At 40.0% G+C, this 27,998-nt stretch overlaps 1 protein-coding gene across 1 annotated transcript; it reads right to left on the bottom strand.

The window, feature by feature from the left end:
• Positions 1 to 1,051: 1,051 nt before the first annotated feature.
• On the bottom strand, positions 1,052 to 24,874 carry RNF168 (ring finger protein 168). Its single transcript, XM_006092808.3, has 7 exons — positions 24,614 to 24,874; positions 23,948 to 24,257; positions 18,945 to 19,021; positions 14,590 to 14,769; positions 12,674 to 12,795; positions 6,225 to 6,306; positions 1,052 to 3,468 (listed from the first exon to the last, which is right to left on the bottom strand). Exons 1-7 carry the CDS (start codon positions 24,725 to 24,727, stop codon positions 2,515 to 2,517), a joined length of 1,839 nt encoding a protein of 612 aa, XP_006092870.1. The 5' UTR covers positions 24,728 to 24,874; the 3' UTR covers positions 1,052 to 2,514.
• Positions 24,875 to 27,998: the final 3,124 nt, after the last annotated feature.

Genomic DNA, 27,998 nt, shown 5'->3' with positions numbered 1-27,998 from the left:
CCCTCAGTCCGCAGGCCGACGCTCTATCCACTGAGCCAAACCGGTTTCGGCTTCACATATTTAAGAAACATTTCCTTTCCTGGGGATCAAACTTCTCTAACCTTCCTTTTGGGGTAGTAGTCTTTTTCTTAATGTATTGACACTTTATATAAAGGAAATTAGTTCTTTGTAATGAAGTGCATCTATTTCTTCCCCAGTCTGCCATGTCTTCCAATTTTCCTTAATGGTAGTTTTTTTAAAATATACATAATAGTCCGTTTTTATTTTTAATATTTAAATTTTCTGATTCTCAACTTCTGCAGTTTTAGTACTCCCTGAGAAATTAAAGGCTCTCATATCCCTTTTACAAAAGAGGAAAAAGTAGCAATACATTCTAATGACTGACACAAAACATTAGTTTCTAACAAAAATGCATATACATAGGACTATCATTAAGACTAATAGAGAAATTTAAATTTATCTTAAAACCAACTTTAATCAGGAAGACTTCTTCACAGACAAGTAAGTGGTTAAATATATAAATCCTATGTACGTCACAGTATTACTCCCCCCCTTTTTGGTCATGGAAGATTTAATTATATAACTTTTCATTTTCGAAGATACAAAGTCTTCCCTAAAATGTAAAGTGAAATCACGCTTAGAAAAATATCAGGGCCAGGTAGAGGGGGGGGAAAAGCAGGGGAAACGGAAGACATCTATAATACTGTCAACAACAACAACAACAAAAAGACAAAAAGCCACTGGTGTGGCTCAGTGGCTGAGTGGCTACAAACCAGGAGGTCACTGTTCGATTCCCGGTCAAGGAGCATGTTTGGGTTTCAGACTCAATCCCCAGTAGGAGGTGTGCAGGAAGCAACTGATTAATGATTCTCTCTCATCATTGATGTTTCTATTTCTCTCATTCTCCCTTCCTCTCTGAAATCAATAAAAATCTATCTTTAAAAAAAGACAGAAAAATATCAGTTTGATAAATAAATTTTAGTATATTTTTTACAAATTTTGTTAGTTTCTGACTACATTTCAGCACAATCATTACACAGAAAGCAATCACTTTTTTTTTTTTAGAAAGGGCAAAGTAAATTTTAAATCAGCATCATAATTCTACCCCTAATTATCTACTCAATAAATACTGAAGTAGATGGCATCAAGATTAACAGAATTTCAGTTACAACATCTGGAGGAAAAAATTTTCAAAAATGTATAAAAATATTAACAAATTAAAGCTAGACTTTTGCTCTAGGACATTTTATTATATTTTTACCTTAAAAGGATGAATAACTAAACATCATCAGAAATGCTATTAAAACTTGTTCATTTGCTCAAAGTTGTTCATATTAATGAAACGCAGATTAACATTCTCTAAGTTAACTTTCACAAAATGGAATCACTGCCTGATTTAACTTTGAGAGGGCCAATCCAAGTACCACACTATTTCTGTCCATAAACACAAATAAAAATCACTACCAATGCAAATAAGGAATTAAACACATGGTTATTTATATCTCAGGTTCTACAACATAGTATATTATGATTTAACTCTCCTACAGTAAATTCCCATTATTTTCCCCCTAGAGTAGCAGATTAATAGAAATGTGAATTTCCAAGATTTCAGGTAATGTAGTAACTAATTATTTTAACACCAGTTACTATCGTGTGACAGGCTGTAAAACCCAAATGTTTTCTGTGTCATTTAGCAAAGAATAAGGAAGAATGCTCTGCTACTCCATCCTGGACCCAGTTTCTGATCACCCACTCAGTTTCAATGCATCCAAACTATCAGTTCATTCTATTCAGCCTCACCCCAACTACCTCCCTTTGCATCAAGAGATGACTTTCCGCCCTGACCGGTGTTCTCGGTGGTTAGAGTCGGCCTGGGCCCTGCAGGGTCTTGGATTCGATTCCTGATTGAGGGCACGTTTGATAATCCTAATTTTCCAGAAAACTCTGACTTTTCTGTTTTCACACAATTTTAATCCATTTTATTTTAAATAAAAGAAAATGCTATAATGCTTAAAATAATTATGAAGATTAGATGACTTTAGTGTTATGGAAGATTTCAAGTGATCTACAAATACATGGCCAAACAGCAATAAACTTAGATTTTAAACCCGATTCCTTAACTATTTGGTATAGTCTTGCTTTGATCACTAGTCAGAACAAAAAGGTGAGCAAAGGCCATTCATAAAACATGCATTTTTGAGGAAAGAGAATGGCTCCTGAAGGTTTCTTGGGAGCTGGCCCAGGCATGTTTATATCTATTTCCTGTAAGGATTGTCAGACTTAGCATATCACAGTTATTCATAAAGAATTGAGACTCTTGGTTATCACTGACTTTGGCAGAAGTACATTTGTATATTCCTCCCTTGTAATCACACAGTCCTTCAATTAGAGGCAATAAAGTGTGCCCACAAGAGAATACAAGTTTTATAAACATTCTATGATAAAAAAGAGAGCATCACAATCCAGCTTTACCAGTTTCTAAAATACTTCTTCCTTTACCCACCCATTACTTTGTTATCTCTGAAACATCTGAAAAATACTTTTCTGTGACTTACTAGGCTGTAGGGAACGAACACTTTTAGATACATTACAATGATCTCTAGCAGAATTTGGCATCTTTCTCCCATTAACATTAACTGAATGTCTCAACTTGGTCTTAAAAGAAGGTTGGCAATTTTCAGTTTTTGGGCCTCTTTGAGGTTTTGGATGCTCTGTACCAGCTTGTCCTTTTACGTTCCTATTTTTGGATTTTTTCCTCTGTCCATTTAGCAATTTGTCTGGAGGTGAGGGCGTAGAACGTAAATGATATTCATCTGGGGATCCTTTCTGTCGGTTTGGCTTCATTTGTTCTTTGTCCACCTCTTTTTGAATCTGTAGTGCTAATAACCTGTCCTGTTCTTCTTGCTTACGTCTCTCAAAAAGTAGATGTTCCAAATCTAACAGTTTTTGAGTAAAGCTGGTTTCTGTTTCCTCTTGGTCTGAGGAAGATTCGGAGGACATTTTCCTTCTTTTTGCAGAAAAGCATGGATCCCTGACTGCTTCAAAAGAAGATTCCTGATTTTTCCTTTTGCAAATACCTTCTTCACTGATCAGTAGGCAAGACTCTTCATTTTCTGTCTCAACTGTGTTATTTCCAATTATCTGGGTCATATATGATAGAGCACACCCACTCTTTGTTTCGCCACAAGGCTTAACTGCAGCTTCTCTAGGGTGGGGGACTCTGGCTTCAGGTCTCTCAGGATTTATGGCACATAATTCTTTTTCATGATTGTTTGGTCTCATTTTGACTTCTCCTTCAAGGCACCATTCTGTATCACTGGCACATAACTGAGGCATAGTTGACTCTATTGAAGACTTTGCACCTTGTTCTTGAATTTCAAGGCATATCTGCGGAGAAAGTGTTGGCATATCTTCCTCCACTTCTGTGTCTTGCCACATAGGGCTCTTTACATTGCTACTATCAGTTTCCTGGAGAAAACAGAAAAAAATTCAGTCAACCAGAGTTATACATCAAGTCTTACATATGTCTTACACTGATACCATAGTTGAATTGTCACTATTAGGTAGTTCTTACTATCACTACTAATAAGGTATATTGATTTTAATAGCATTTTTATTGTGTGCCAGTTGAGATTAAGGCATTCCCTCATTTTTACTCCCATGAAAACCTATAGATTAAAACCCACAAACTAGCCCTAGCTGGTTTGGCTCAGTGGAGAGTGTCAGCCCGTGAACTGAAGGGTCCCGGGTTCAATTCTAGTCAAGGGCACATACCTGGTTGCAGGCTCAATCCCTGGCCCTGGTTGGGGCGCATGTGGGAAGCAACCAATCGATGGGTCTCTCTCATATCAAAGTTTCTCTCTCTGTCTCTACCCCTTCCTTTCATGCTTTCTAAAAATCAATGGAAAAATATCCTCAGGTGAGGATTAACACCCCTTCCCCCCAAACTAGATTCTCTATATAGCCAATAGCTGGCACCATGACCTGACCTCTTTTTTTATCTTATAAACTTCCAGTAGCCCAGGGATTTTAAAGTCCTTTTTGTACCACCAACTCTCCTCCCTTACGCATTTTTGTGAAGCTTATAGACCTCTTCTAAGAACAGTAATTTAAAATATATGTATATAGGATCACAAATAAAACAATTTATATTGCAACACATTTATTAAAATGTTAAAAGTTATGATGCAACATGTATCTATAAATAAGATTCAGTGGCAAGTCTAATAACTTATAATACTGACGTAGGGATGAGTATAAATGATACTTCAAGAGATTTACAACAAATATAATATGATAAAAACTCATCCTTTCTATTGATGACAAAGTCATAGGTACCATTAAATGTATTATAGTTTGCTGTCTACATTCATAATTAAAGAAAACACTAAAATGAGAGGTCAGACAAAAGTAAACTTTTTCTTCCATCTAACTTCATATGTACTCTCTGGTTTCTAACCATAGACCTTCAGTTGAGAACCCTTGCTTTGATCAATATAATTCTTCTCACTTATAGGTCTTAATTAAGTCAAGACCCAGGATTAGTTTTGACCATGGGAAAGCCTTAAGAAAGTCTTCAATGAGAATTTGTCTAAGAACAAAAATGATTACTTGTTGGAGACATTCTGTTCTTTTAACTTCTTTATTCCTCACCCCAGGATATTTTTTCCATTGATTTTTAGAGAGAGTGGAAGGTAGAGAGGGTAAGGGGGTACACAAAAAGGGAGAGAGGGAGACAGAAAAGGAGAGAGGGAAAAAGAGGGAGGGGGAGAGCGAGAGAAAGAGAAACATTGATATGAGAGAGACACATGGATTGGTTGCCTCTTGCACACAGCCCTGGTTGGGGCTGGGATCGAATCTGCAAACCCAGGTAGGTGCCCTTGATGGAGAGTCGATTCTGGGACCCTTTGGTGTGCAGGCCAGCACTCTTAACTGCGGAGTCACACTGGCCAGGGCTCTTTTACCTTCTTTGCTTTTGCATTTATCATTCCTGATAGCATTTCTTATAAACCAATGTGGATTGGATTGAACAAATTCTAGGTTGCTTACCTAGTTTTGCTGTGAATATGAACAACAGGGTAGAAAAAATATCCCAGCCCTACAATGCCTCTTCCATCATTCCTCAATGCAAGTACCAACCAGACTATCTGGACTTAACTCCTCCATTACCTCTACTTTAAGGGACTTTGGGCAAGTCTCTTTTCTCTGTGTGCCTCAGTTTTCCCAGCTGTAAGATGGGCACAAGAATGATACCCACATTACAGAGTTGGAGGTTGTGATGAAGATTTAAAGAAAACACATACATTATCTGGCACAGTAAATGTTCATAAAAACCACCTACCTGAATTGAAAAAAATAAAGAAGAAAAGGAATCTGTGAGTAAAGGGTTAACAAACCTTTTATGTAGGAAAGAGACCTGGGTGTCAGCTCATTTTTCCTAGTTCTACTTACCTAGAAACCTGATAAAGGTGGAATGTCACCTGTGTTATTAGGCCACCTAGCTTATAGTAAAATGACCCTTATTGCTGAACTGCATTTGAACTAAAACTATAAGTGATCTACAACACCAGGAAGTCAAAGCATGGAGCTTCTGTAAGTGACTTATAACTCCTTTGGGTGTGTTTCTGACGGGGACTCCTGGAAGTTACACCCATAGGTTGTTACAATAAATGACTTTCAAGGGTCATGAGGCTTCTAAGCCAGAATGGTTACCACAGTCATCTGTGTGGTATCATTTCCAGGCCATCACTTAAGAGCTCTGCAGTGAGGACTCTTACTGAATTATATGCCTGATGGTGCCCTGCTAGCATGTTTTGTTTCCTATCCTGTAATCTTTAAAGTAAGTTGGTACCAAGGATAGCCTATTCAGTTTTGTGAGTTTGATTGCCTGGGATCCACAAACTGTGGCCCATGAGCCAGATTCAGCCTGCTGTTTTTGCAAATAGTTTGACTGGAACAAAGACAAGCTCATTTGCTTACATGACAACAGCATAATTGAGTTGTTGTGACTGAGACTATAAGGGCCAAAACCCTAAAATATTTACTATCTGGCCCTTTACAGAAAAAGTTTGCTTACTGACTCCTAGTCTAGGTAAGATGACTAAGAAATTGTGTCTCATGTATTATGGTGACTTAAGAAAAAAAAAGTTAGGAACCTACAAGTATTTGCAATCTATAGCATTAGTAAACATGCCAAACTAAGAACATCTTTAGCATCCACATACCTTAGACATGGACTTTTGTTTGCCTTCTTGTACAACTTCAGACTGTGATGCTGACCCAAATTGAGATTTAGGTGACAAATACCTTTAAAAACAAGTTTACCAAAGTTTGAATGCTTTGAAAGAGAAGTGGTATGTACCCAACATAATAAAGCCACTAGCTATTTATGCTGAAGGTTGTCTGGTTGCCTGAATGATTTATCAGAAAGAGCGTAGTCTATCCCCTTGTCTCAGATATTTTAGTCTAACTCCAGAGCATAAATTAAAAAGTTGAGTATTGGTATCTTAGGGAAAAAGAGCAGAAAAGCATGTAAAATCTAAAATTTCTTAACTCTCAAAAAAATTTAAAAAGGTAGATATAGCGCCCTGGCCAGTTTGGCTCAGTGGATAGAGCATCGGCCTGCGGACTCAAGGGTCCCGGGTTTGATTCCAGTTAAGGGCATGTATCTTGGTTGCGGGCACATCCCCAGTGGGGAGTGTGCAGGAGGCAGCTGATCGATGTTTCTCTCTCACCAATGTTTCTAAATCTCTATCCCTCTCCCTTCCTCTCTGTAAAAAATCAATAAAATATATAAAAATAAATAAATAAATAAATTCCCCCATATATATGGTTTTGGGTTTTTTTTGTTTTTGTTTTTTTTAAAAAAAGGTAGATAGCATCAAACAACCAAGGCTGTATACTCTTATCAAAAGTACTGGAAATAACATTTTAAATCTGAAGAAAGGATATGTTCACTTTTTTATTTTTTTGCTTTTAATGTCAGAAAATCTATATATTTTTTATCATGGAAAAGTCCATGATTAGCTTCTTTACCATGTTGGTATACATTTTTGTTACATACACATTCTACTTAGGAACAAACAGACATATCAACGTATCAGCAGATTATATCTCAAAATTTCTAAGCATCTTTAATAGGTTGTTTATCACTAAAAATATAAAGTTAATAATATAATGGAAACTGCTGTCAAAGAAATGGGAATAAATGGACATGTAATGAGCTGGTAGGTATATTTAAAAATGGTAAAAGTCCAAACACATATACAACTATGCTTAAACATGGCAGACATCTCCCAAAACGTTGGATGTCTTTAAGTGGTGGTAACTTTGGGTGATTTTCAAAGAGCAGCTAGCTTTAATTTTTAATAATTAAAGAAAACAATGGGAAAAAAAAGGTCTGATTGCAAATAATATGTACAACCAGAGTTCCATTGCGTCCAAAGCACTGAGTAGTATATAGAATAAAATAAAACCTAGACAAAAATTTCATATAAACAAACAAATATCCCTTATAAATAAACTAGAGTGCCTAGCCCACATATTTAGCTACATCAACCTAAATACTCTACACACTTATGAGAACAAGAATCACCTTTTCAGTTGATAAGAGAAAAACAGGAGTCCAGATTTAGTTGCATTTTAATTGTTTCTCAAAGCTGAAGAATCCCTTCTGCCAAAGTTGGATATTAGCCATCAAGTCTATTAGTTCCAAGTAAGAATTATTACAGCATAATAGTTGTTTTGAAATCCATAAGCAAAGAACAAAACAAGATGTGATCAGATACTTATCCAACTTGATCAGTGAAGATTTAGGAACTGTCCTGGATCTTCTTTACTTATAATAACCATAAAACTAAACGGAAATGTAGGAAATATAGGTCATCATCCCTTTCCATGCCTATTTGCTTCCTCATATGTAACCAATTTTTTGTTAATTGGTTTTTTGTTGTTAATCCTCACCTGAGGATAGTTTCCTTCCCACTGATTTTTAGAGAGTGGAAGGGAAGGGGAGGGTGGGGGAGACAGAAAAACAACAATGTGAGAGACACATTGATTGGTTGCCTCCCACATGCAACCCAGGTACATGCCCTTGACCGGAAATTGAACCTGTAACACTTCCGTGCAAGGACCAACGCTCTACCCACAGAGCCACATGGGGAAAGGGCTATAACCACTTTTTTAAAAATGTTTATTTCTATATAGTACACACTGTCTCATTTATTTATATTTTTAAAATATATTTTATTGATTTCTTAGAGAGGAAGGGAGAGGAACACAGAGTTAGAAACATCGATGAGAGAGAAACATCGATCAGCTGCCTCTTGCACATTCCCTACTGGGTATGTGCCTGCAACCAAGGTATATGCCCTTGACCAGAATCGAACCTGGGCCCTTGAGTCCGCAGGACGATGCTCTGTCCATTGAGCCAAACCAGTTAGGGCACTCTCTCTCTCTCTCTCTCTCTCTCTCTTTTTTTTTTTTTTGCACTATCTCTTTTTTAAAGAAATCCTAATTATCTGAGATTTTTCTTTTTTTAAAAAAATCCTCACCCAAGGATATGTTTTTTTTTTGTATTTTTTAAGGATATGTTTTTATTGCTTTTTTAGAGAAGGGAGGGGTTGGGGGAGGGGGAGAAAGGGAGAGAGAGAGAAACACTGACATAAGAAACAGTGATTGGTTGCCTCCCATACTCGCCCTGACCAGGAGTAGAACCCGAAACCTAGGTATATGCCCTGACCCTGACCAGGAATCCAACCCCAATCGTTTGGTGTATGGGATGATGCTGCGACCAACTGAACCACCTGGCCAGGGCTGAGATTTCCTTTTTTCACTGTGTCATAAAGATCTTTCTAAGAGAGCCTACCTCATGAGAGCAAATAGTTTAGGAAAGAATAGTTACAAAATATATGTAAGATTCACAATACGGGGATGGGCAAAAGTATGTTTACAGTTGTTCATATGGAAAAAGACATGGAGCCCGGCAAGCGTGGCTTGGTGGTTGAGTGTCGACCTATGAACCAGGAGGTCACGGTTTGATTCCCAGTCAGGGCATATGTCCAGGTTGCGTGCAGGAGGCAGTTGATCAATGATTCTCTCTCATCATGGATGTTTCTATCTCTCTCTCCCTCTCCCTTCCTCTCTGAAATCAATAAAAATATACTAAAAAGCCCTAACCGGTTTGGTTCAGTGGATAGAGCATCAGCCTGCGGACTCAAGGGTCCCAGGTTCAATTCCGGTCAAGGGCATGTACCTTGGTTGCGGGCACATCCCCAGTAGGGAGTGTGCAGGAGGCAGCTGATCGATGTTTCTCTCTCATCGATGTTTCTAACTCTCTATCCCTCTCCCTTCCTCTCTGTAAAAAATCAATAAAATATGTTTAAAAATATATATATATATACTAAAAAATTTACATGATCACAAGAACCCTTATACTAACAATCATCGACTTTAAAATCCCTATGGGGGCCTCCTCTTTGTCTCCCACTTCAGAGATGATTATTCTGAGTTATTTATCTCTCTCTCTTAAAAAATATATTTTTATTGATTTCAGAGAGGAAAGGAGAGGGAAATGGAGATAGAAACGTCAATGATAAGAGAGAATCATTGATCGGCTGCCTCCTGCAAGCCCCCTACTGGGGATCGAGCCTGCAAATCGGGCATGTGCCCTTGACTGAAATTGAACCCAGGACCCTTCAGTCTGCAGGCTAATGCTCTATCCACTGAGTCAAACTGGCTAGGGCATGAGTTATTTATCTCTTGCTTTAAAAAATAGTTTTACCACACACCTGTATCCCTAAACACCTATTGCTTTAGTACTGCATAATTTGAACCTTATGTATATAGAATCATATTCCATGTATTCTTCCACAACTTGTTTTTTTCACCCAACATTTTCCTGAATCATGCATGTTTTCCTTAGATAAAATTCATTTTCACTGTTGGGTAATACTCTGTTCTACTGTTGGAATATGGGTGCTTCTGGCTCTTTACTGTTATGAATAGTACTGGTGGGCACATTCCTGGACTTGTCTTCTGGGGTTTCTTTAGTGTCTATCCTCCAGTTATAGAGTATCAACCTCTTAAACTCCCCGAAGCATGTTAAGTGCTTCTTATCCTCTATAGCACTTAATATTGCTAGAAAGTTTAATTTCTAGCATCTTTCACTTAGCATGTTTCTGAAGTTAATCCAATTATAGACTATATCAGTATGTCATTCCCTTTTTTAAAAAATACATATTTTTATTGATTTCTGAGAGGAAGGGAAAGGTAGAGAGAGATAGAAACATCAATGGTGAGAAAGAATCACTGATTGGCTGTCTCCTACATGCCCCACACAGGATTGAGCCCGCGATCCAAGCATGTGCCCTGACCAGGAATTGAACCATGACCTCCTGGTTCATAGGTCAATACTCAACCACTGAGCCACGTTGGCCAGGCTGTCATTCCTTTTTTACGGTTGAATAATATTTCATTCTATGGATATACATTTTGTTTATCTATTTACCCCTCAATGAACATTTGAGCTGTTTCCACTTTTTGGCTATTTGAAGTGCTGACACAAACATTTGTGTACAGTATTTGTTAAAGACCTGTTTCTAATTCTTTTGGGTAAATATCTAGGAGTTGAATGTTGAGTCTCATGGTAAATCTATTAAACTTTCTAAGGAGTTGCCAAACTGTTTTCCACAGTGGCTGCACCACTTTATATTCTCACCACCAATGCATAAGATTCCAATTTTTCTACATTTTTGTCAACATGTTATTTCCTCCTTTTTTTGGATTATAGATATCCTGGTGGGTGTGAAATGGTATCTCATTGTAGTTTTTACATTTCCCTAATGACTAATGATATTGAGCATCTTTTTATGTGCTTACTGGCTATTTGTGCATTTTAAAAGAAATATCTATTCAAGTCCACTTATTGTCTTATTGTTGAGTTATATTAAGAATTCTTTATATATTCTAGAGACTAGACCTTATCTGTTTTTAACTTTATTATTCTTTTTTTAATGTATTTCTTCTTATTGATTTGAGAGAGGAAGGGAAAGGGAGAGAGAGATAGAAACATCAATGATGAGAGAGAATCATGGATAGGCTGCCTCCTGCATGCCCCCCACTGGGGATGGAGCCTGCAACACAGGCATGTGCCCTTGGCCGGAATTGAACCTGGGACCCTTCAGACCGTAGGCCGACACTCTATCCACTGATCCAAACCGGCTAGGGCTTTATTTGAACTTTTAATCCACAAGCTTATCAATTCCTACTTTTAAATTCACCAGTTTATTAAAATTTATCAGTTTATTAGGTCCATTTTTTTTCTAATAATTTTTTATTTTTGTGTATTTCAAAATATATATTTAGATGCATGAAGATTCATAAGTTATAAGCTTTAAGCAGAATATTGTGTAATTATGCAATCCCTCTGCTTTTCTCCTTTTAATGGTTTTTCTTTTGATTCCTACTTTGCATAATATCAGCATTAAAAATATTGATACTGCCATATTTATTTATTTTTAAAATATATTTCTATTGATTTCAGAGAGGATGGGAGAGGGTGAGAGAAACATTAATGATGAGGGAGAATCATTAATTGGCTGCCTCCTACACGCGTCCCATTGGGGATCGATCCAAAACCTGCGCATGTGCCCTGACCAGGAATGGAACTTTTACCTCCTTGGTTCATAGGTCGACGCTCAACTACTGAGCCATACTGGCCAAGCTATTTTTTCCTTTAAAAGCAGGCACTCCATTTAACTCTGCCTCCACCCTAAATCTAATTGTCCACACCCCAAATCCAAAATTCCTAAGAATTCCTCAAGGATTCTGCAACATATTGTCTCACCTGAACCAATCTAGACTTTTTGAAGTCTAGATTGTGTTTCTTAAACTTTTCCAACTACGAATTATAATGGGAAAGCTTATATCTCATAGTCATCAATTCTACCTGGTGCTGGAGGGGTGTTGTGAGGAAGCTAAATCATTGCTCCACTGTTGACTACATGACTCATACCTTTTTATAGTAGAGAAGAAATATAATGCATAAACTGGGAAAAAGTGGGTGAATGATCTAGATGCCAAATTATAAACTCCTTCAATGAGGATGACCTAAACCAAGGGGAAAACAAAATCCAACTGGTTAGTCTTTTAAACTTTTTTTGGTTAATCCTCTCCCAAGGATATTTTTTCCATTGATTTTCAGAAAGTGAAAGGGAGGGAGGGGATAGAGAGAGAGAGAGAGAGAGAGAGAGAGAGAGAGAGAGAGAAAGACCAACGTGAGAGACGCACCAATGGGCTGCCTCCTGCAAGGCTGGGCTTGGGCCTTCAACCCTTGACTGGGAATTGAACCCGGACCCTTCTGTCCAAGGGCCAATGTGCTTAACCACCAAGCCAAATCGGCCAGGGCCCAACGGTTAGTTGTGAGAAAATGGGAACATCATGGAAACCCTGAGCAATCAAGATTAAAAAAGAATTCATATCTCTCTTCATGCTAGCCAGGAATCTAAGCTATGTGAGTAGCTCTCTATTTTCATTTTATATCAATCTCAGACCATCTGGAGGGTTTTCATGCAGAGTGCACAGACCAAATTTTGACAGTTAGTGAACTATATGAACAAAAAACACTGGCATACAGTAGGTGGTCAATAACTGATAAACAGCCATGTTCACTTACTTCTGAATATCTCCAGTATTTGTTTGTTTATTTTTACTTTTCTTTTGCAACTTGCTTGTGACTGGATCAGATTTTCTGGAATTAATGGGAGAAGCCAAGACTTTTTTCTCACAGAAGTTGTTCTTTAACAAAAGAAAAAGCATAAAAGACATTATTAAAATAAATTTATAATAAAATAAGCTATTAACTAACTCAGAATTCACAATAGAATTTTTCAGGAATTATGCTTACATTTAAATTCTACACACTCTTTGAATAACATTATGTAAAAATTAGTATAAACAAGATTAAGTCCAAAAACAAAGCAAAAGAGATTAAGTTCATCCAAGTTGGTCTAAATTAATTGTATTTTTACTCTACATGAAAGAGCACAAAAGGAATAATGATACTAATCTTATTAGCTGATAATTTGTTATTATTTCTAATGAGAAGTTTACATAACTACCTTTATTTATAGGGGTAAATTCAAAGAGGTATAGATATACCTGGAATAAAAGTTAGTTTTATGTAAAAGTAATTTAACTTGGGGACTTACGGGCATACCAATAAATACCATGAATTTTTATTTGCTGTAGTCTCGTAAATTTCTTACCACATTATTGGAAAAATGAATATAACTGGCAGTGACAGACATTTGGCCTTGGACCACCCAACAACTTTCACAAGCAAGCCAAAAATTATTCTAAAATATCAATAAATCTACTCTATAATCCCACGTGAAAACAAGGATTAGAATAACAGACTCTTAAAAGACAGCTAAAGATTCTCCTCTTTGAATTATTGGGAGGGCAAAAGTATGTTGTGAGCATGCAAAACAGCTATGCGACGAGGGCTGTATCATTTATTAACTATTGTATTATTTATTTGTATTATGTAAACCTACTTTACCCACCCCTGTATTCTCTTTCTTATCCTATTTGTTATTCTGTTGGTCAATGTCTTTACTTCTTATTGTATGCCTTTATAAAGCTATTTTACTTAAATTTTAAAAAAGTATATTAAAAAGGGCATACAATCTAAAACTTGAATATATTATTATTAATGGTAGGCCTCTAAAAATGAAAAAAAAAAATCCAAATTCTGGATATAATTCATTTTAGTAAGTGTACTTTAACATATTTGTTGTTTGAAAGCAGAGGAATTGTTTTTATAGGCTCTCAAACCTGAATATACCTCAGACTTCCCTAGATGCCTCTGGGAATGGTATGCCCTAAGTCCCATCCCCAGAGATTCTGATTCAGTAGATAGAGAACAGTTTATATTTTCTAAAAATCCCAGGGTAATTCTGCCAGGTTCTTTCAAATCACTGGGTCCCATTGTATTTTTTAGTCTTAAAGTATGCGTTTTTACCCTTTCTTTCATTCATTTCCCCTATGCAGTAATTTAACTACAGCAAGATAATAAAATTCAGCTTTAATATATTAAGAATTTAATGTGTTTCACTTTCTAAAAATGATCTATATCAATACAATGGAATAGTATACCATTCTTTAAAAGAATTAGACTGTATGTAGTAATACACACACACAAAAAAAATCTCTAAGATATATCAAGTGAAAAAAGGCAAGAAAAAAGTAGTATAATTGATAAATCCTTTTAAGAAATGGTTAATAGTGCTAAACTTTGGGGAAAGGAACTGATGTAATGGAACAGAATGGGAATGAAGAGGTGGAGGGGGGGGAATGAAGAGGTGGAGCGGGGGAAAGGAAGCTCTCATTTTTCACTGAATAGCTTTCCTGCATAATTTGAATTCACTTGAATTAGAGCAAATATGTAACAACATTTGAAAACTGAAAGAAGTTTTCAGTAGAACAAATGTCAGAAATAGCTTATAGTTATGGTGAACATTTCTTTGAAAATTACATAGTCAAAGCAGTAAGAATGTTAATACTTCAAAATTCTCTCCTAAAACTTACAATATTAATGCTTAGCTTTCTTGCAAGTTCTTCATCACGTTTTAGCTGTTCTTCCATCTCTCTTCTCCTTTTTTCTGCCTGTCTCTTTTCTTCTTCCTCCTCCTCTGCCAATAATTTCTGTATGTACTCTTCACTGGCTTTGTTTTCTTCTTCCTCACTGGCCCGTCGCTCTGCCTCCACCTTAAAAATAATTAATAGAGAACAATCCTTTTCTGAACTTCTTTACAATATCTATAATAATAAAAGCATAATATGCTAATTAGACCAGACATCCTTCCAGATGACCTTCCAGACGAAGCCAGGGCTGCAAGGGAAGCCTGGGTCCTGGGTGTTAGAGGGAAGCCAATGCCGGCAGCCAGGCGAAGGAGGCCTACTCTTGCATGAATTTCGTGCATCGGCCTCTAGTTTCTTAATAAGAACAGTAAACATTTTTTAAATGAACAAATAGACAGGAATTAAATCTGGAGAGGCAAATTCCTACAGGATAGTTCAAGAAGTCCCTTCATGAAACCTTCCCAGATCAGCCCAATAAAACCTTAATCAACCCTCATCCCTCCTCACTTCAGTCCTTAATTCCAACTTCTACTATACTGTCACACATTTGTGGGTTATGTTTCCAGGTAATACTTTCCCTCAGTTAACAGAATGCCATGTGCAGATTAACTTAGGCCTAGGTTCCTGAACCAAAACCTAGGAAAAGGAATGTAATGTTAAAAACTGACTAAGACTGATAGGATCTATCCCTGAAATTTGGAAGAATCCCTAAACACAGTGGGCAGGAGTGGAATGGTTGCTGAAGAAACACCCACATTGGTTATTATATGATTTACAAAAGAAGAAACAGACATAGAAAAACAAGTAACTTTCTTAAAACAGTAAGTGGCAAAATAGAATCTCAAACTCTGATTCTAGAATCTAAGGCCATGCTTATGGTCATTTAAACTATACTTCTCCTAAAAACAAACAAATAATACTTCTCCTGGGGGAAAAAACACACAAAAGAACAAACAAGAACCACTTAGAATTCCAAAGGATTTGACTCAAGAATATGTCGTTAATCCAATCCCATGAGAAAACTGAGGTTCAGAATGGTGTGGCCATCTTGCTATTAGCCTGAGATAAAGCCAGCTGACAGAAGTTAGCAAAGATCTGGATCTAGAGCTCTGGATAAGCCCACCCCTGAAGCCCCTACCTCTGGATTTCCAAATAATTACAATTTCCTGATTGTTTAAGGTAGCTGAAGCTTGTTTTCTTTCATTTGCGCTCAAAATAGAGCCTGTTCTCACTACCTTATTATAAGGACTAAACCATTCCTTTGAAACCTTTACTTAAGCCCTGGCCAGGTGGCTTGGTTGGCTGGAGCATCGACCTGTACACCAAAAGGTTCGATTCCTGGTCAGGGCACATACCTAGATTGTGGGTTCAATCCCTGGTCAGGATGCATATAGGAAGGAGAAAACCAATTAATGTTTCTCTCTAACATCGATGTGGGGTTTCTCTCTCTCTCCCTCTCTCTCTCAAAATCAATAAATACATATCCTCAGGTGAGGATGATACAAACAAAAAACCCTTAAGAACACCGCTTAGACAATATGCTGACATTAAGTTAACTATCATAATTATAGTAGCCACTAGCTACATTATTGAGCACTTGAAATGTGACTAGACCAAAGCAATATGTACTATAAGTACAAAAAATATTGAAAATTAAGTAAAACTAACACAAACTCCAATGATTAGTTTTTGTATAACTTTATATAACTAATGCCCAATCACATTATAATATATACATAGTTCACATCCTATCTAATAATAGACAAACATGGTAATTAACCGTACCTCCGACACGCTTCCCATTGGCTAATCAGGGCGGTATGCAAATTAACTGCCAACCAAGATGGCGCCCGGCAGCCAGGCAGCTGAAGCAAACAGTAGGCTTGCTCGCTCCAGTGATGGAGGAAGCCAAGGTTCCCCGCCTGCCGCTGCCGGCCTCTGAGCTGTACTCGAAGAAACAATGTTGCAATTATAGAAGCTAAACAAACCCCAGAAACCTGCTTTTAGCCAGCCGGGCCTCAGAGCTGGAGCTGCAACAGTGTTTCAATTATAGAAGCTAAACAAACCCAGATACCTGCTTTCAGCAGCTGAGGTCTCAGAGCTGGAGCCGAGCCTCAGAGCTAATGCCGGCTCTCAGCTCCAGTGACAGCCATAGAAGGTAAATAAATCCCAGAATAAAAAAAAAAAAAAAAAAAAGGAGAGGTTGGGAGCTTCAGTCACCCGCCAGCCTGAAAACGGCCCTCAGCCCCTCACCCAGACTGGCCAGGCACCCCAGTGGGGACCCCCACCCTGAAGGGGGTGTGACCAGCTGCAAACAGCCATCATCCCCTCATCCAGGCTGGCCAGGCACCCCAGCGGGACCCCCACCCTGATCCGGGACACCCTTCAGGGCAAACCAGCCGGCCCCCAGCCGTGCACCAGGCCTCTATCCTATATAGTAAAAGGGTAATATGCAAACTGACCCTAACAGCAGAAGGACTGGGAATGACTGGTCACTATGACACACACTGACCACCAGGGGGCAGACGCTCGATGCAGGAGCTGCCCTCTGGTGGCCAGGGTGCTCTCACATGGGAGGAGCTCTGCTCAGCCACAAGCCAGGCTGATGGCTGCCAGTACAGCGGTGGTGGTGGGAGCCTCTCCTGCCTCCTCAGCAGCGCTAAGGATGTCCGACTGCAGTTTAGGCCTGCTCCCCGCTGGCAAGTGGACATCCCCCGAGGGCTGCCGGGCTGCCAGAGTGATGTCTGATTGCCATCTTAGGCCCAATCCCCTGGGGAGCGGGCCTCAGCCAGCAGATGGTCATTCCCCGAGGGGTCCCAGACTGTGAGAGGGCACAGTTCGGGCTGAGGGACCTTTCCGCCCCCCTCCCCCCCAAGTGCACAAATTTTTGTGCACCGGGCCTCTAGTATAATTATAATTTGATATAATTAGTACTTTTATATTAATAAAATATTTTAGATATAATGGGTTAAATAAAATATAAATTAAAATTAATTTCATCTGTTGTTTGGAAAATTTCTTTAAATGTGGCTACCAGAAAATTTTTCATTGTATGTAGATTCACATTGTCTTTCTATTGGACAACAGTGCTCTACACTAAGCAGGAGGATAGGGAGATAATAGGGCTCTCCTAGTACTAGTGGATTTCAAAGGCTTCATTGTAAGCACTACTCCCTCTTTTCCTACTTGGATAATTCACAATGAGCACTATTTTATATGCTCCTCATCTAAACTCATTGTTTTGTCTACCCAAAATTCATATACTGAGGTTCTAATCCCCCAATGTGATAGTATTTGGAGTTGAGGTCTTCTTTAAAAAATATATATATTTTTTATTGATATCAGAGAGGAAAATAGAAACTTCAACGATAAGACAGAATTACTGATTGGCTGCCCCTTGCACACCCTCAACTTGGGAACAAGCCTGCAACCTGGGCATGTGCCCCGACCAGGAATAGAACAGTGACCTCGATGCTCAACCACTGAGCCACACCAGCCAGGCTGGAAGTGGGGTCTTTGGGAATTAAGGGTCATGTCCTCATGAATGGGATAATGGGATTAGTACCCTTACATCATGAGACGCAAGAGAGATGCTCCTCTGTCCCTCTATCTCCCACTGTTTCTCTCCTGACCTCTCCCTCTCTCTTTTCTCTCTTTTTCCCCTGACTGGATCTACCAAATACCTTGGATCTTGAACTTACCAGCCTCCAGAACTATAAGAAATGTTTGTTGTTCAAGCCCGCTAAATCTACGGTATTTTTGTCTTAGCATCCTTAACCGTTTGAGTCCCAAGCAGCGCGATCTCGCTGCTGAGATTTTATGTCGAGAAAACATACGATTCGTTTGAGTCCCAGGGGGTATTGAAAAAACACTGTCGAAGAATCCCAAACAGCGCAACCGCGCTTTCTCTAAATGAGTACAAAAAGACCCAAACAGCGTGATAGCGCTTGTTTTATTTTATGTCGAGAAATACCAAGCAGCGCGAATGCGCTGCTTGGGACTCAAACAGTTAATGGACTAAAACACCCTCCATAATCTACCACAATATTTCTATCCTTTAAGCTCAAAGCTATAGGAAAATGAAAATGCTTAGGAATAACTATCACATAAGAGCACCAATAAATTAAAGCTAGTCTGTAACTATTGTGAACACATAAAAAATGGACCCTTTATAAAGTACATTAAAATTATTTACATTTCAATATATACTATTTATATAAGCACATAAAACAAATGTAAAATGTGAAACTGAAAACACAACACAGAATTTTCCAAAAACAGAATAACTATTTAATTCCTACCTTGCTTATTTCCTCTTCATATTCTCTTCTCAATTCTCCAGGTTTACTTAACAGGTGAACTGGCTGATAGTCATCAACTGTTCCAGGTTAAGAAAGAAAATATAAGCGGCAACACAAAATTTTATGGCTAGCTTTGTCTTCCATTAAAACTATGTTAATATAAAAATGCAGAATTAAAATAGAATGTACAGTTATTCACAGCTACAGCAATATCTACTTTATGGAGTTCCATTAAGAAAAACCAGAGACACCAAGATGGGGGCATAGGTAAACACCGGAAATTGCTGCCTCCCACAACAACTTCAAAAATACAACGAAAAGACAAAACGGACATCATCCAGAACTACAGGAAGGCTGGCTGAGTGGAAATTCTACAACTAGAAGGAAAGAGAAAAGCACACTGACACTCAGAGGAGCTGCGGAAGTAAAGTGCAGAGGTACGGAGGCTCGAGCACGCGCGGAAAGGGGCTGGCACCTGAGGACGCCGCTGTCTTTTTGAATCGGGAGGGAGTCACAAGTTCCCGACTGCTCTGAACTCCAGTTCCGGGAAGTCTCTGGGGACCCAGGACTCATACGGGGAGAAACTGGACTGTCTGGCAGCGGGCAGAACTCGGAACTTGAGGGCAGCTTTCCCTCAGAGGTGCTTGCAGCAATTACCGGGACACTGAGACGCCTGGCCCCTTAGGGCAGGGCTGAGGATCAGCCATAGCTGCTTGCTCCGCCCTGTTGATTCCCTGAGACCCCACCCCACCCAGGCTGTGGCAGAGGCCTTTGCATATGAATACCCTGGCCCTTTGCAATCTGAAAATTACCTAACAAATTGCAGCTGGGCCAGACAGACCCAGAACTTCCAAGAGAAGGCCCAAGGCCCCACAGCAGCTTGCATTGCTTCACAGCTGGGCCTCATCTAGGCACCTCCAAACCCCAAAAAAAGGAAGGGGAATCTGCAGCTCTCTTCGTAGCTCCTGCTGGGTAGCCTCAGGCAGAGGCTAAATTAGCACCTCCTTAGAGATCCAAGAGCCAGTGTACCCAGTGGTCAGAGTGGGACCATCCAGATTACAACTCCTCAGATCCATCAGGGACACATTCAGGGGGCAGACTCAGTGAGCACCAAAGCCCCACTGAAGCAAGTCTTGCCCAGAAGGGTGTCTTTAGCACAGAAGTTCTCCCATCATAGACACAGCTGATTCTCACAGCCAATTGGCCTGGAGGTCAATTCCTCCCAGTGACACCTACAACAATCAAGGCTTAACTACAACAAGACTGTGCACAAAGCCCACAAGGGGGTGCACCAAGAGTGTCCACCTCAGGTAATTGGGGAGGCTGAGCCACTGGGCCCTATAGGACACCTAGCACACAAAACCACTCTACCAACACAGGGAAGCATAAAAAATGCGGAGACAAAGAAACAGGTCACAAATGACAGAAATGGAGGAAAGCAAACGACTGGATATAGAGTTCAAAACCACGGTTATAAGGTTTTTCAAGAATTTTCTGGAAACCACCGATAAATTGAGTGAGACCCTGGAGGATATGAAAAAAGACAAACTAGAAATTAAGCATACACTGACTGAAATAAAGAATAATATACAGAGATCCAACAGCAGACAAGAGGATCCCAAGAATCAAGTCAAAGATTTGAAATACGAAGAAACAAAAAATACCCAACCGGAAAAGCAAAAAGAAAAAAGAATCCAAAGATATCAAGATAGTGTAAGGAGCCTCTGGGACAACTTCAAGCGTACCAACATCAGAATTATAGGGGTGCCAGAAGAAGAGAGAGAGCAAGATATTGAAAACCTATTTGAAGAAATAATGACAGAAAACTTCCCCTATCTGGTGAAAGAAATAGACTTACAAGTCCAGGAAGCCCAGAGAACCCCAAACAAAAGGAATCCAAAGAGGACCACACCAAGACACATCATAATTAAAATGCCAAGAGCAAAAGACAAAGAGAGAATCTTAAAAGCAGCAAGAGAAAAAAAGTCAGTTTACCTACAAGGGAGTACCCATACGACTGTCAGCTGATTTCTCAACAGAAACTATGCAGGCCAGAAGGGAGTGGCAAGAAATATTCAAAGTGATGAATAGCAAGAACCTACAACCAAGATTATTTTATCCAGCAAAGCTATCATTCAGAATTGAAGGTCAGATAAAGAGCTTCACAGATAAGAAAAAGCTAAAGGAGTTCATCACCACCAAACCAGCATTATATGAAATGCTGAAAGGTATTCTTTAAGAAGAGGAAGAAGAAAAAGGTAAAGATAAAAATTATGAACAGCAAATACATACCTATCAACAAGTGAATCTAAAAATCAAGTGAATAAAAAATCTGATGAACAGAGTAAACTGGTGAATATAATAGAACCAGGGGCATGGAAAGGGAGTGGACTGACAATTCTTGGGGGGAAAGGGGGGTGGGGTGCAGGAAGAGAATGGACAAAAATCGTACACCTATGGATGAGGACAGTGGGAGGGGTAAGGGCAGAGGGTGGGGTGGGAACTGGGTGGAGGAGAGCTATGGGGGGGAAAAAAGAGGAACAACTGTAATAATCTGAACAATAATGATTTAATTTAAAAAAGAAAAAAAGGAGAAAAAAAAGAAAAACCAGAGGTTCAAAATGTCACATGAATATGTACACTTAAATCTTTCTCTAGATTCCATTAAAGGAATACAAAGAAAGTAATCCTACACATCAAAGAGATTAAGGGACGGGCTCAGTAAACAACAAAAAATTAAAAATTTGTGAAAATTATTCTTCCATTTCTTTGTTCCAGGATAACCCATGGATACCAAAAACAAAGGATGTTTATGTCCCTATATAAAATACTATAGTGCAATGCATACTACTGGCCTTCTGGATCAGCTGACTCCCAAACTTGGACTGAAATAGCACAAGTATCTATACTAATAAAAGGGTAATATGCTAATTAGACCGGATGTCTTCCAGACGACCTTCTGGATGTCCTTCCTGACAAAACCAGGCCAGGGCAAAGCCAGCCCAGGTCCCAGGTGCTTGCGGCTGGCCAGAGGGAGGAAAGCCCAGGTCTCAGGTGCCTGTGTTCGGCTGGAGGAGGGAAGCCTGGGTCCCGGTGCAGGGCTGAGGCAGAGGTGGTTAAGGGTGATCAGGCCAGCAGGGGGAGCAGTTAGGGGCAATCAGGCAGGCAGGGAAGCAGTTAGGTGTGATCAGGCAGGCAGGAAGAGGTGGTTAGGGGCAATCAGACAGGCAGAGGTGGTTAGGGGCCATCAGGCAGGCAGGCAGAGGGGTTAGGGGTGATCAGGCGGGCAGGGAGTGCTTAGGAGCCAGCAGTCCTGGATTGCCAGAGGGATGTCCTACTGCCGGTCATCTTTATAATACACTTTATAATTATACTTTCTTTTTTTTTTAAGTATATTTTATTGATTTTTTACAGAGAGGAAGGGAGAGGAATAGAGAGTTAGAAACATCGATGAGAGAGAAACATCGAGCAGCTGCCTCCTGCACAGCCCCTACTGGGTATGTGCCTGCAACCAAGGTACATGCCCTTGACCAGAATCGAACCTGGGACCCTTCAGTCCGCAGGCCGACACTCTATCCAGTGAGCCAAACTAGCTAGGGTTTAAAAAAATCAAAGAATTCTCAAAAAAAAGGTGAAGGAATTGAGAAGCAGATTGATAATATTGGTAATTACAAAATAGTAATGAAGATGTAAAATACAGCATAGGAAATACAGTCAATAATAGTATAATAACTATATATGGTGCCAGGTGGGTACTGAAAATATTAGAGAAACACTTTGTAAAACATAATTGTCTAAACACTATGCTGTACACCTGAAACGAATACAAAATAATATTGAATATAAACTGTAATTGGAAAAAAAATTAAAGAGAACATGTTGCCCTAACTGATTTGGCTCAGTGGATATTGTCAACCCACGGACTGAAGAGTTGAAATATCAGGATTCGATTCCTGTCAAGGGCATGTACCTTGGTTACAAACTCAATCCCCAGTTCCTACTGCGGCAACCCATGAATGACTCTCTTGTAACTGATGCTTCTATCTATCCCTCTCCCTTCCTCTCTGAAATCAATTAAAAAATATTTTTAAAATATGATTAAAATAGCACATTTTGTTATATATATTTACAATAAAAATAATTCCAACACAAAAAAAAGGCAAGCACACCAGAGCACAAACACCGCATTTAAGACAAAAAACATTTTCATAGCTTGTTGATCCACATTAAGTGATCAAGATGCTACAGTCAAAAATGTTCCGTTTGGGTCATTCTCAATAGCTGCTGAGTCCACACTGTGGAGGACTTTGCATAAAAACGGTTTAACCAGAGGAAACTGGTCGAAGAAAGCTAGTTTAGGATCACTGCATGCTTAAGATGGAGAAGTATAAGCAAGTAAGTTAGAGAAAGTAATTGAAAGTAAAAGAAATATTAACACAGGTCTCCAGTAGTTTCCTTATTTCTGCTGTTGTTATACTACCACTATTGCTCATCTGAATTTATACAACTTTTCATAAGAATGAAGACTCAAATTGTTGTTTTTTTCCTTTTCATTTTTAACCCAACACTAACTGAACAGCAGCCTGAGTATACCAATGAACGAAATCTTATCTCTGACTTTACCCCCGCTAAATAATTTAGTCAAATACCAATTGAGCTTTCTCTTTTTTTTTTTTTTAATATATTTTATTGATTTTTTACAGAGAGGAAGGGAGAGAGATAGAGAGTTAGAAACATCGATGCGAGAGAAACATCGATCAGCTGCCTCCTGCACATCTCCCACTGGGGATGTGCCCACAACCCAGATACATGCCCTTGACCGGAATCGAACCCGGGACCCTTGAGTCCGCAGGCCGACGCTTTATCCACTGAGCCAAACCGGTTTCGGCATGAGCTTTCTCTTTTTTTAATCCTTTAAAAAATGGATTTGCAATGATTCTTTTTTATTATTCATTTTTAAAAGGATTTTGTTTTAGCCAACAAACAGGCTGGGTTTTACTCACCGGTGTCTTCTAATTCTTGCCCAGAGGCTCTAAGCTTGCATTCCTTTGGGTAGTGTTTCTGAATTACCTCCCACAGTTCCTTATTGATGAGAGAATTTCTTCGAGTATGATACCGGGTCCACGAAGAGACCCGACGCCGACAGAAGGGACAGCATAAGTTCGCCTTCTCCACAGTCGACTGGAAGCATGCATTACAGAGCGTGTGGTTACAAGGCAGTGTTACCGGCTCCATGAAGATTTCCATGCAGATCCCGCACTGGCATTCCGACAAGGAAGGGATGGCATCTTGAGGTACAGCCATTTTAATATGCTAAAAAGACATAGTCAACATCAACGCCCGAAAGACAAAGAATAGTATTTCCGGCCCAACCAAGGAGAAATCAAACGAACAGTTTTGTGTTTAAATATTATGCCCAGCAGCGTATCAGGATTCACAGGCTGTTAGCATCAAACACGTCTTGAAGCCAAAGGCGCTCTGCGGGCCGGGTAAGCTACACTATCCTAAAGGCTGTGTGTTTGTCCCTGTTTAAGACAAACGTCTGGTAAGAAAATAAATGAACGTGTCCGTCCAGAGGTTTCAATGTAACTGCTTCCGCAGCGCAGCCGGGGGGCTCCCGCCCTCGGGCGCGGGGGCAGGCGTGTGACAGGTCCCCTCCTCCCGCTTACCAGGTGAGGATGCTCCCGCCGCCGCCCAGGCAGCAGCCTCGGGGCCACGGTTCCGGAAAGGACCCTGCTTCCGCGGGGACTTCTGGCTCCGCTGGAGGACTTCCGTTTCACCATCGCTGCGGGGTCAGCGCACGAACCCCTGCGTCCCAGCTTTCCGGCATCTGGGGCGCTCGGAGGCCGCCTCTCCCCTCTCCAGAGGCAGCTAAATAGCTACATCCCATCGGTGCTGCCGCAGCAACCCGACAAGGGCTAGTGACGTCACAACTGCCCGCCGAAAGGGGCCCCGCCCTCCCAGGAGCCGCCCAATGGCAGAGGCCAGGAACGCTGTGCAAGGCGGGACTTCCGGGGCTGGAGCGCGCCCATCTCGCTCTACCGGGCGGGAGAAGTCCCAGCTTCGGCCTCTTAGCCCCTCCTACTTCAGCTGGGGGGCGTCGGAGTTTCCCCTGCGTTTTTCTGCTCCCGGAGGCTGCGGAAACTGGGAGGATTATCGTCTGTGGTCAGAAAAGGGGAACCTCCAAACACATTTTAAAGTTTCTTCCCGTACTCTTCAAACTACTTTTCTGTTTCTATTAATTTGTAACTAAGCCTCTTAGATTGCTAATCCAAAGTTTTTAGAAAAGCAGCTCTGAGGTTGATCTCGGGGAAAGGTTGTGATCAGAGAATCTGCAAACTTGTATAATTTATAGAAGCACTTACTATTCCCTCTGTAGCCCAGCCCCTTCTCTAATTTGCCTTTCATAGGTAGGTTCTTTTTTAAAAAATATATTTTTATTGATTTCAGAGAGAAAGGGAGAGGGAGAGATGGAAACATCAATGATAAGAGAATCATTGATTGGCTGCCTCCTGCAAGCCCCCTACTGGGGATGGAGCCCACAATCTAGGCATGCGCCCTTGACTGGAATCAATTTGGGACCTTTCAAGCTGCAGGCTCAGGCTCTATCCACTGAGCCAAACCAGCCAAGGCCATAGGAAGGTTCTTTTAGGATTGTCGGGCCGCAAGGCTGCTTCTATCATGAGGCTCAGCAGTCGAGTGCATCGTATATAATGTAGTATTTTATTATTAAATATAGAACAATCAAAATTATTAGGAGGCCAAAGGCAAAGTAGTTTAACATCTTGGCATTAAGTTCTTGTGCTGACAACTGATCCTGTGGTGGGCAGTTAGACAGGAGCAGAGAAAGGAGGATGGGCCAGGTACAGAAGGTCACCAGAGTGGAAAGCTCTGGGTGCCTAGGAAGGGACAATTATAGGGTGGGACCTCATTCCCTAGCATTCAGTTTAGACCTCCCTGACCTTTCATATCACTGGTCATTCGGTTTAGACCCTCTGGCCTTTCCTCCCTAGAAATAACATCTAGGCCTCAGTTGGATTTTAGCTCCAGGACCAAGAAAAGCAGCAAAACCAGCTGCATTGAATAATGACCTACTGCCCTGGCACTGACCAATCAATCAGTGGAGACCTAGCCCCTGAAAGGACACACCTGGAAAGCTGATGAATATTCTATTGAAATCCTCCTCTGGGACCTCCCTAAGATTTCCACCCTTAAAACACATAGGAGGAGGACGTGCATTTTGAGCCCTGGCTGAGTAGCTCAGGTGGTTAGAACAGTGGTCGGCAAACTGCGGCTCGGGAGCCACATGTGGCTCTTTGGCCCCTTAAGTGTGGCTCTTCCACAAAATACCGACTTCTGCGCATGGGCCACGAAGTTTCAATTGCACTGTACTGCGCGCCCACACACGGTATTTTGTGGAAGAGCCACACTCAAGAGGCCAAAGAGCCACATGTGGCTCGCAAGCTGCAGTTTGCCTACCACTGGGTTAGAACATTGACTCCATATGCCAAGGTTATATGTTCAACCCTGTTCAGGGCACATATGAGAATCAACCAATGAATGCATAAATAAGTAGAATAACAGATCAATGTTTTTCTTTTCCTTCCTCTCTCTAAAAATCAATAAATTTTTTAATTCTTGCATTTTGATTTCTATTTTTAGAAATCGTCTGTAATGGATACATTTTATATGCTTCTTCAGATTTCCTTGGCCTTGTCCCTAGGTCTGCCTGAGGGACATTGTTGAAATCTCTGTCTCCTCCTGCCACTTTTGAACTGTGAAACACTGCACTGAACAATGCAGGCTCTGACTTGCTTGTGGCTGCTGGGAGGGCTTAGATGATGCATCCTGGAAGTATGGGGTGTCACTCCCATGGAGCAAACTTTGGCCAATTGAAAACATAGAAATTTTCTTTTTTCCAAGGCAAGATTCCTTCAAACGGTGTGTTTGGAGAAGGACCAGATTGAGCGGATATATCTGCCAAGCAACCTGCTGTATCTCTTGTGGCTCATTTTCAAGGAGGGGCCAGCAAGGTAACATATTAAATAAATAAATAATCTTTTATCACTGATTGGCTATTACTTATCTTTTATTGTATTACTTATATTTTATTGTATTACTTATCTTTCTATACCTAGCATCCTTCCAGAGTGTTACTGGATTCTCACTGTCCTGAATTTGTACCTCCCAAAAAAGCATCAGCATTTAACATTTACCTGGAAGACAGGACCCACATTTTTTGTTGTTGTTAATTCTCACCCAAGGATATTTTTCCATTGATTTTTATAGAGAATGGAAGAGAGAGGGAAAGACAGAGAAAAACATTGATGTGAGAGAAACACATCGATTGGTTGCAAACCCTGACCAGGGCCTGGGCTGGGTAGGAGTTTGCAACCAAGGTATGTGCTCTTGACCGGAATTGAACCTGGGACCCTTTGGTCCGGAGGCCGATACTCTATCCACTGAGCCAAATCGGCTAGGGCAGGACCCACATTTTTAAATGTTTTTGTTGCAGCACCTAGCACATGGCATTTGGTGTTCAATAAATATCATAGATATATGATCAATGTGTGTGAGTTCCCTTTCTGGTATAAATAACTGTGATACTGTACTAGAGAGAAAATGTACATCAATATATAATATAAGGTATTTTTATTGTTTTGTCTTTTAATAGATAATACATTTACATGGTTCAAAATTCAAAATGTATATATGCATTAACAAGATTTCCTCCTATTTTTGACCCGCTAGCTTCTTAGTTTTCTTCCTTAAGACAACCAATGTTCTCACATTCTTATGTATCTCTCCAGAAGAAGTTTATAAAGTTTATGGATATATTAGCTTATGTATGTGTATATATACATATGTGTTTGTCCCTTTTTCCATTTAACAATACATTTTGGAAATACATATTTTACTTTTAAAATATGTTTTTATTGATTTCAGAGAGGAAGGGAGAGGGAGAGAGAGGAAGAAACATCAATGATGAGAATCACTGATCGGCTGCCTCCTGCACGCCCCCTACTGGGGATCGAGCCCACAACCTAGGCATGT

This window comes from Myotis lucifugus, unplaced genomic scaffold (genome assembly GCF_000147115.1).
Source record: "Myotis lucifugus unplaced genomic scaffold, Myoluc2.0 scaffold_105, whole genome shotgun sequence".
Lineage (NCBI taxonomy): Eukaryota > Metazoa > Chordata > Mammalia > Chiroptera > Vespertilionidae > Myotis > Myotis lucifugus.
Note: the sequence above shows the minus strand (reverse complement) of the source record. Positions and strands in the feature narration are given on the sequence as shown.

Coding starts and splice junctions, on each gene's coding strand:
- RNF168 (XM_006092808.3), bottom strand. CDS start 24,727: ATGGTGAAACGGAAGTCCTCCAGCGGAGCCAGAAGTCCCCGCGGAAGC. Junction 24,258..24,613: donor GGCGGGAGCATCCTCACCTG/GTAAGCGGGAGG, acceptor ATGTCTTTTTAG/CATATTAAAATGGCTGTACC. Junction 6,307..12,673: donor AATACTGGAGATATTCAGAA/GTAAGTGAACAT, acceptor TTGTTTTTAAAG/GTATTTGTCACCTAAATCTC.